The 10735-nt window shown below is 36.9% G+C and overlaps 1 protein-coding gene across 1 annotated transcript; it reads left to right on the top strand.

The window, feature by feature from the left end:
* The first annotated feature begins 2063 nt into the window (after positions 1–2063).
* On the top strand, positions 2064–10735 carry nemp1 (nuclear envelope integral membrane protein 1). The gene is made up of 9 exons (XM_036591472.1): positions 2064–2184; positions 4136–4260; positions 4483–4702; positions 5064–5136; positions 5723–5816; positions 6034–6148; positions 6761–6986; positions 8547–8717; positions 9898–10735. The coding sequence occupies exons 1-9, from the start codon at positions 2079–2081 to the stop codon at positions 10112–10114; spliced, it is 1347 nt and encodes a 448-aa protein (XP_036447365.1). The 5' UTR covers positions 2064–2078; the 3' UTR covers positions 10115–10735.

Genomic DNA, 10735 nt, shown 5'->3' with positions numbered 1-10735 from the left:
GCGCTGTTTGAAATGTTTGTTTTCCACTAGAAGCCTAATGCAGAAAAAAGCCAGACACTTCTGTGTTACTCCTAGGAAGCTGAACATGACATCTGTATTTTGTTTGTCTCTATATCACCTGCTATGAACAGTCAGGGTTTCTTTGTCACCATGAGGGGGGATTCCCAAATGTTGTAGGAAGCACTTCCATAGTGCATGCTGGGTACTGTAGTAAAAAAAAACACTGTTTGAATTCATTGTTTTTGTGATGTCATGAAAACCAACAAATGTACACATTCAGCCCAGAGCAGCTTAGCCTACTCATGCTGAAGTTATGAGGTGTTTTTTTCAAATTATGACTGTTTTTTGAATGAGACACAGCCAGTTAGAACAGAGCCCCTTTAAATGTATAAGTCATAAAAGCACAATAACCAAAACAGCCTGTTTAATTTGAGTTTAACATATTGGGGAAAAAAAAAAACTAAAATGTGCCACAACTTATGCACAGGCATTTCACGTTCAATTTATGTTTCTAGTATGTAAATAAACAGTGGTCGTGCATTAAGGTGTGTGTACAGAGGATGTGTAGACTTGCGTACGACTCCACTAGAGTCCACTGGGAGCATAAATGTATGTAGCATTTGGCCAACACTGCCGCATCACCATGTCTGTAATGTGTAGTTTCTACCAGAAAGACAACTGACAGAAGTCAACATAGTTTCACTGTAAATGATTTGTAATCAGAAGAACTAAAGCTGCTGTAATATAGGGATGATCAATGTATTTGTAAGATAAAGCATTCAGTATGTGTTCAGATAACACTGGGCAAATGTAAATACTACAGGGCTTAACAAATGCATGGTCATGATTGAACTACTGGGAATGCAATCTGTTGAAGAACTGAGGAATGTTGGTTTGTTCTACTTAATAAAATGTTTTTTACTCTTCAGAAAGTGTCACTTGTTTACTAACTGGTACAACACTGTGAAAAAGTCTAATACAGCCAAGAAAGTTGTTTATCTTAACAGTTAGTCTGTTTTTGCGATTAAAAATAACATAAAATTAGAATAAATACAACTAAACATAAATACAGTCAAACATAATTATGTTTTGTTGTTTTTTTTAAAGTTATAAAAGTTAATATGTTTTAGAAGATGTTGTTAACATATAAGAGGTTAGAAGAATACAGTTAGATGAACACAGGCTTAGTTTGCTTCATTGCACTCCAGCTGTTGGATTTGTTAATAATTCAGCCCATGTGAAGTGGTTCACTGTAGAGGAACGTACAGACTCAGACTTCTTTACAGTGGTGGTGATGGGAACCAGGGTCTCAATGTCTACAACATTGCCAATTTATTTACTATCCAAATCCACCAGTGAACCTACACATGTCTTCTGAGTTTTTATATGTAATGTTGATGATGGTAAAATAGTGGTAAATCTGAAAAAATAACCTTTCTTTGGGGACTATTTTGGCTTATATCGCCCTGTATGCACCCCTCCGCCATGAATGGATAAAATAATTGCATTAAAATGCAGTTTAGGCCAGAACTTTATTACAAAACTATCATTAAGCAATATATCAGGCATCAAACATATATCTAACTATGTTACATTACATTTTATGTAATCACTTTCTGTGAAGGAGCTTTTCAGAGGCACTAAATGCTTCAGACGTCTGGTTCCATTCACCAGCACTGTGAACAATTCAGCAAGTTTTTCTAAAACTGAGCATTTCAGAGCAAACCACTCTGGATGACTTTGTTTACATCTTAAACATTTAATTGTGTAGATTAAACTCCATCAGTAGCATCTGATTTCATTTAATGAGGGACTTATATGGAAACCATTAAGCTAATGCAGAGAACATCACAATACATTCTTCATTTCTGCATTTGTATACTAATATTTTAACAAATAAATGCATATTTCTCAGTTATATGGCGGAAAATTATATTTATACACGATCCTGAACAAAAATGCCCCCTTCCCCCACAGCCCCCTGGTTTTTCAGACTGACCTCAGCGCTACAGTTCGGCAGGGGGCGCTGTTGAGGCGGGTCGCTTTCACAGAGTGAAGAAGCAGCGAAGGACAGTATCATGGCGGGATTCATGAAATTGAAAGGGTGTAATTTTGTGAACGTCAGGACGAGAATTACTGTATTTTCTCTTCTGTTTTTTCTTCAGTTTTTCCAGAATACTTTAGGTAATGTGTTTTATTAATAGCTCGAGTTATAGCTGTTGCATAACGGCCTGTTTTTAGAGCTTAAAGGAAGTTAGCTGTTGTTAATGTTGTCCTAACGGAGGGGTGCTAATGTTGCTTTGGTGAAGTTTTGGAGCTTAAATTTGTTTAAAATGTGTTCATTTCTCTGTGTAACTACGATGGGTACAAAATACTTGTTGTGGGCGTGGCACATATTTGTAGAGATTTGTCCCAGGTTAACCAGGTTAGCCTTAGGTAGCTAATGTGTTTACACTGCTCTGAATAATAACAGAGTTAGCTGGTTAGCTAACTAACGTATTCATTTCCTATAACGTTAATGTTTCATGCAGTAGATCTGTGTTCTACCGTTTGCTACACTCTTAAAAAGGTGGTTCTTCAAGCGTTGTTTGGGTGACTCATGAGTTCTATAAAGAAATGGTTCTTTGGCTCTTCAGACTGATGGAGAATGTGTTGTATATGGTTCTTCATAGAAGAACGTAACCTAGTTCTATATAGCTCCAAAAAGGGTTGTGCTACTGTTACAAACTTGACATCGTAACAATAGATTAACCCTTTTTGGTGCTATATAGAACCATTTTCAAAAAGGTTTTATAAAGAATCATATACAACACATTCTCCATCAGTCTGAAGAGCCATTTCACCACGCAAAGAATCATTTAAGCATGAAATGGTTCTATATAGAACTCATACTAGATAACTCCTACTGCGTTGCCTTTACTAAAGAACACTTGAAGAACCATTTCTTCCTCTTTTTTAAGAGTGTACAGTTATGGTCAGAGCAGGGTTCTGGCCTGTGAGGACGTTTGATTTGGCCCAGCAAAATGTACCCTAACCTCACCCCTTCAGCCATTGAGGGAAGATATAAAATTAATATTTTGCTTTTTTAATTGTTTTGAAGTAAATATCACAAAATATAGTGTAATGTTATAAAATACCTTTTAGAAGCTTGATTTGAAACCCCACCTTCTTTATTTGTATATTGTTTTATCTTTTTTGGCCTTTGGCCCAGCACAGACATTACACTTTGGCCCCCTAATGACAAAAAGTCTGGGAACCCCTAGGATAGAACGTTTAATTTAGATGCACAGATATGGGAATGGTGCACAAATGCTGATGTCAGATATTTGTCATTTACGTATCTGCTGATACATTTATCAAATGTAGAAACTGGGACAACACCTACCTGGATTAGCATTACAGATAATAATAATATTTGTTCTGTAGGGTTACAAATGCAGTAAATGAATAAAATGCTGGCATTCTGCACTTCCACAGTACAATAAATAAATCATCAAGTATCATATTGAAATATTGGTCAAATATAAACATCTGATGCAAAAAAGTTTTTTAAAGGATATTTTCATGACTTTTTATTTTTTATGATCGCCTTCCATGCCTAATTTCATTTGCTACACTAAATATCTATAGTAATGCTGAAAATAATAATTAAAAAAAAAATCCATTGATACAAGGTATCGCTGACTGAGCGAAAGCGGTCAGTGTATATATGTAAAAACATTTCTTCTCTTCATTTTAGGACTTAAATTCCTAAGTGGCAGTTTTTCTAAAATATATGCAGCAATTAATTTAGCTTTACTGAAACATGAAAATGTTCATGATTGGGAGAATGCAATGATCCAACCCTATCAGCATGTATATTTAAACTTCTGTGTGAGCTCCAAGCACGTGTACTCAAGTAAAAGGAAAAGCTATAGGAATTTTACTTTATTGAGAAGTGACTTGCAAAAAAAATCTTAAAACTTTCAGTCTGTTATTCAGTAGTAGTATCAAGACGTTCTACCCTAATTTAAGTTCAAAGGCAGGTAAATCTTCTGGGGGGAGGGGGGCATTGTCGTTGGTGCCACACTGATGTATATGTGAACTGACAGCTTATTGGAAAACTCCATCCTCATTGTCTATTTTCCTTCTGCAGGTGTTGCACGTAACACAATTGATGTCAAGGATGAACAAGAGGTCAAAATTCGGGAAGCGCAGCACTTCTGCTACAGTAATTCAGTTCCTGTTCCTGGATGGAAGGAGACCTGGACGAGAATCCAGGCAAGGCTTTCATTTATTTACTTGTACATATTGTTAAAAATCTATTTTATAAAGTAGAATATCCAGACAGCTGGATAATTTAGGAAATGTTCTTTACCACTTTTACTATTCTTTACTTTTACTATGCAGGCTTGACTTTTGGTTTGTTATCCAGTTAATTGAGAGATGCTGCTTTGCTGAAACATTTCTGGTCATATGAGATAACCCTTGTGCAATTTACAGGTGCAAATATGGAGTTCCAAGGAGCTGAAAGTGACAGTTGTATCTGATGAGGAGGAGCTGCAGGAGCTTGAGCATTTTAGCATCTGGTCCCTGGTGCAGTACTTCATCCGTGAGCGGACTAATGAAACCACCGTGAGCATCAACCTCTTCAGCCCAAAAACGTGTTTCCGTGTGGATCCTTCAGATTCAAAGACATTCTACACAGTAAAGCCAAGTCGAAGTGAGTCTGAAGTGTTTTTACTTATTTTAGAATGTCAGTGTAAGTTTGATTAAAAGAAAACATGTTGAGTTATAAGGGTGGGCAAGATGAATATCAGAATATTTTCCAATACCTACACAATAATGAGATCACAATTTATCATATATATGGTTCAATGTTGTGCTTAATTTGTCTCATAGGTATGACTGTTTGTGGTTTACCTTTTTTTGGGGCTTAACACAATATTAATGGTTTTGTAAAGTTCATGTCATGTCACGGCTTCGCACTGGTAATTACTTTTATAAGAGTATAGCTCCCACAACTACTAGCTGCTTACAAAAAAGTTGTCATCGTCAATGCAAATTGTACTTCTCTCATGTAGAACATGACTTCTACCTGTTCTTGGTGTTCCTGGCTGGAGTTTTGCTGTTCTTCTTTGCAGATATGCTCAGCAGGTAATGACTGACATTTTTTATTCTAGAAAACAACTTAATTTCCACCATTTAATAACAAGCTTTGTGTAATCAGTGACTAAAGTATCATTCAGATGGGATTGGTTCTACATGGGGAGGTGGATTCATGTAAATTTACCAAATGATGTTTTAAATGTTTATGACCGATTTGCATGTGTCACCATAACACTAACAGTGTTCCATATGTAATACTTTTGGCTGCTCACAAGTAGAAAACATGTCCAATCATTTCATTCAAATGCTTATTGGAGTGCCTTTTCTCCAGGATATGATGGAATATTGACTTACACGGTAATCTACACTGGATCAATATAACCTCTGGGTTTTTCTAAGCTTCATTTTGTATCAGGTGAAAGCTGCCAGAATCTTCACAGTCTGTAAAAGTTCCTCACATGGAGGATTTTTATGGAACTAAAATCTCTGAGAAATACCAGTAATAATTGCCTTAATAATTGTACGCTACCTCCGCATATATCACTAACCCTGTCTGAATAGTACATTAGATGGGTGTACGTCTCTCAGCCACATTGCTAGTTTAATTGCTGAACCTGTTGTTTTTATCTTTAAGGAGTCAGGTGTTCTACTACTCAGCAGGAATGAGTACAGGCATGATAGCATCCCTCATCATCCTTATCTACATCCTGGGGAGATTTTTGCCCAGGGTAATATCTTGACAATGCCTTGTAACTTTTTTATATGAATTTTGACTGTTTATATACTATATACAATTTACTTGACTATTCACGGACTCATGCTGTTTTTTTGTAACAAAGCGTTAATGTGAAAAAAAAAAACTTTGTTTTTAGAAAGTTTTAGAGAGTTGTTTAGAGAGTATGTACTTCTGTCAGTATGTACTTTTCTTGTTATTGTATCTTACAGAAAAGCTCTTTCTATGTGCTGATTGCGGGAGGCTGGTCTTTCTCTTTGTACGTGATTCAGCTTGTGATTAAAAACCTGCAGCTCATCCTCAAGGAGCACTGGCACCTAGCACTAGGTAAGCCCATTACATTCACTGCCCAATGATGAATGGATCAGTGTGCATAGCTAATATATAAGGAAGGGCTCAGGGGACTCTTGGCCAATAATAGCTAAAGAGCTAGTTGCCATTGTTTAAATTTCATTCGTGAAAATGGGCCTAGAGATTTCACTAAAAGCTGGGCTTAGACCATAAGCCAACATGCCCATATCACAGTTGCACCTGTAAGTGAGAAAAAGCATGTATCTTTCGTCTCTACATCATTTGAGCACAGCTGCTATCCTTTACCGTGTGTAAAAATTTCATTTTGAATGTACCAATACAAAAGGTTCAAATTTACTAGGAACACAATCTCAGTACACTGATTTACAATAAAAATAATGTTTGTTTGTTTTTTTCTTTCTCCCATGTTGCCATTTTAGAGATGCAACTCTAGAGATATGAACTCTGAATCTGTGGCAGTCAAATACTCCTCCATTTATTTGTGTTAATTATTGATTTATGAGTAAAATTTCATAATTGACATAGAATAAAAACTGTCCCACATATAATAATATAACTGATTTTTTTTTTTGTTGTTGTTTAATTCGGTGAATTTTTTTGTGTGTGTGTGTGTGTTTGTCTCTCTAGCCTATGTCGCAGTCGTAGGCTTTATCAGCTTTGCAGTGTGTTATCGCCATGGTCCCCTGGTGGAGGAGCGAAGTATTAACATCCTCTCCTGGACGTTGCAGTTATTTGGCCTGTTGTTGATTTATGCTGGTATTCAGGTTCAGCAGGTGGCACTAGCGATCATGGTGGCTGCTTTCTGCTCTAAGAACCTGGAGTACCCTGTGTCCATGGCATTCAGTCTTTATCAGTGGGTATCATGCTGCAATCTGCAGGTTCTTTTAGGCACTGTGTAAAACAGCATATATTGTTGTACATATACAAATACAACCCCAATTCCAAAAAAGTGACACTGTGTAAAATGTAAATAAACATAAATAAAAACAGAATGCAATGATTTGCAAATCTCATAGACCCATATTTTATTTACAGTAGAACATAAAACACATCAGATGTTGAAAGTGAGACATTTTACCATTTCATTAAAAAAAATGAACTCATTTAGAACTTAATGGCAGCAGCGCATCTCAGAAAAGTTGGGACAGGGCCATGTCTACCACTGTGTAGCATCCCCTCTTCTTTTGACAACAGTCTGTGAATGCCTGGAAAGTGAGAAGACCAATTGCTGGAGAGGAATGTTGTCCAATTCTTGTCTGATGTAGGACTCTAGCTGCTCAACAGTCCTGGGTCTTATTTGCTGGATTTTTCGTTTCGTGAAGCGCCAAATATTTTGTATAGGGTCGACCGCAGGCAGGTCAGTTCAGCGCCTGGACTCTTCTTTTGCGAAGCCATACTGTTGTGATTGATGCAGTATGTGGTTTAGCATTGTCTTGCTGAAATATGCAGAATATGAAATAGGCCTTCCCTGAAAGAGACATTGTCTGGATAGGAGCATATGTTGTTCTAAAAACTCTATATACTGACCACAGAACAGCTTTCCATTTTGCCTTAGTCCATTTTAAATGAGCTGTGGTCCAGAGAAGACGATGGCGTTTCTGGATTGCTGTTTATATATGGCTTCTTCTTTGCATGATACAGCTTTAACTTGCATTTGTTCCACAGCAAACTGTGTCCACAGACAATGATTTCTGAAAGTGTTCCTGAGCCCATGCAGTGATTTCCAGTGCAGAATCATGCCTGATTTTAATGCAGTGCTGCCTGAGGGCCTGAAGATCACAAGCATCCAGTATTGACCGTCGGCCTTGTCCCCTGCGTGCAGAGATTTCTCCAGATTCTCTGAATCTTTTCATAACATTATGTGCTGTAGTTGGTGGGATATCCAAAGTCTTCTCAATTTTACTTTGAGGAACATTTTCTGAAATTATTTTACAATTTTAGACGCAGTTTTTCGCTGATTGGTGAACCTCTGCCCATCTTTGCTTCTGAGTGACTCTGCCTCTCTAAAATGCTTTTTTTATACCCAGTCATGAGAGTTAGTTGCAAATTGCTCCTCCAACTGTTTTATTAGTACCATTTACTTTTCCAGCCTTTTGTTGCCGCTGTCCCGACTTTTTTGAGATGTGTTGCTGACATTAAGTTCTAAATGGGTCAGTGTTTTTCATAAAATTATAAAATGTCTCACTTTCAACATCTGATATGTGTTCTGTGTTCTATTGTGAATAAAATATGGGTCTATGAGATTTGCAAATCATTGCATTCTGTTTTTATGTATATTTATTTACATTTTACACAGCGTCCCAACTTTTTTGGAATTGGGGTTGTACATACAGTCTAGTTTTTGCTGTCTTAGTAGCAAATAGTACTGATTAATGCTGTTAATTAATTTAATAATGGCACGTCTGTTGTGAAGGAAGCTGAAGCTGCGCTGGAAACCAGAGCCTCAGCGTCTGTTGACAGAGGAGGAGTACCAGAAACAGGCTGAGGTGGAGACTCAGAAAGCTTTGGAAGAACTGAGGAAGTACTGCAGCAGTCCAGATTTCAACACATGGAAAACAGTGTCCAGACTGCAGTCCCCCAAGAGGTAGGAAAAATCTAGAAATAAAATACAGGGACAACGACAGCTGAATACTTTTAACCACTTAAAACACACAAAGTGGTTCTGATTGTGATTATTCGTTTGTCTCCTAAAGCGTTATTTAACATTAACATTTGTTAATGTTTCTTAGTTCATCACATAATAAATCTCATCTTTTCTTAGATAACTTTTTACCTAAATAACTGTTGGCAACAAGCTATGAGAAGCATAAAATTCACCAATAGAATTCACCAATGTTTAAAAAATAATTTCATTTATTATAAATAATAATTGCAGTAAATCATTCTTTTCTCAAGCAGACGTAGGCTATGGCTGACAAGCAACACAAGGTTTTATGCTGTATGGAATTTGATTTTAGTAATTTCCACTATTCTGTTTTCTCAAATATAAAATACAGAATTTCTGAAAATAAATTGATCATACAAGTAGAGTGTTTTTTCATGGTGTTTGGAGAAGGCAGCCAGTGTGGCCAAAATGTTTAACGCAGGCCAGAGCGAGCTACTATACCAAATCCAGACATCCATGACCATATAAATTTAAAAGAAAATGTACATGTCTCTTTTAATTGCGTACATAGCATCACAAATAACCAACTATGAAGCTTGTCTGAACTTTTATGACTTTTGCAGTGATGTAATTATCAGAAAAGTAAACGGACTATCCTTTCTGTGTGAGGAAATTAATGGATGTGTTCATCGTCATTTCCATGGACTGTGAATAAACAAGTCTACACCTTCAAGTCTGCAGCTTCTCTGCTGCAAGTTTTTTTGTCCGCCACTTACTGTAAGCAACATGCTACCAGAAGAATGTACAAAAGTAACTGGTTGCTGATTCCTCAAATCAGTCCTACTGGATCATAAACCAGTATTATTAGTGTGTCACATTATGCATAGACTAAAAAGGAATTGATTTTACTGTAGCATCAATTGGAAACCTATAATATCTTGCCTGAAATGAGTTGGTTTTACTTTAGTGTACTTGAACTGTGCACTGTTTGCTGCAGCATCTGTCAGTACTGGCCAGTACCTAATATGAAAGGAAACAAAGTCGAGGCATCAACTTAGAAAACAACTTAGTACTTGGCTGAGCTAATCAGGTTTTAGAACCAGAATTGTCCATTTTATAAATGTATCTTTGCTTGTATTTACTCTAATACTGTGCTCAGGTTTGCTGACTTTGTTGAGGGATCTCCTCATCTGATGTCCAATGAAGTATCGGTCCATGCACAGGAGTACGGTTTAGGGGGGTCATTCTTCGAAGATGACCTGTTCGCCACAGACGAGGAGGATGAGGAGGAAGGGTGGGAGACAGAGGAGGATGACAAGAAACCAGACATTAGCTCGCTACGGAACAATAACGTACATGGAAACAAAAGCACATAAGCAGATCTGGCTTGACCAGTGATCAGGAATGTGAAGACAACTTGCAAATGTGATGACAGCATGTGAGTGAAACAAAGCCATACTTAAGGTCAAGGTCAAGGACATGACAGTACAAAAACGAGTGCAAAGCAGCACAGAGACTCCTAAGCACTGTTCTGACCAGAAACAGTTGGTCAGTGTATTTCTTTTTTCCTTCTTCTTCTTCCTCCATATTTTCTTTGCTTTATTTCATTTAAGAAGTTGACCTGTGTTTCTTCTTTGTTCTACTAACGGTCTTTAGATATTGTGAAGATATTTGCATTGTCAGAAACCTCTCAAGTCATCCTTATGGCTGAAGAGGCTCATGGAACTCGGTTTTATTTGGAGGCGTTTGCATGTTGGCCCCATTGCAGGGTTTACAGCACAGACATTTACATTTTTTTTTATTTGTTTTTGTTTTTTTTATTTAATGTAATGTACTCTCCCTTTGTGTTGTTTTATGCCAGAGTGTCTGGGTACATGCTTGTTTTGTTGTTGTTTGCGTAGGTTTTTTAGGTAGATAATTTGAGAACCTTTATTTACAATTTAGAATGTAAAAAATGGCACAACTTTATTTTTTTATAAATCAAAATAAAAATACTC

Source organism: Colossoma macropomum, unplaced genomic scaffold, assembly GCF_904425465.1.
Source record: "Colossoma macropomum unplaced genomic scaffold, Colossoma_macropomum, whole genome shotgun sequence".
NCBI lineage: Eukaryota > Metazoa > Chordata > Actinopteri > Characiformes > Serrasalmidae > Colossoma > Colossoma macropomum.
This window is presented reverse-complemented; position numbering and strand designations above follow the sequence as displayed.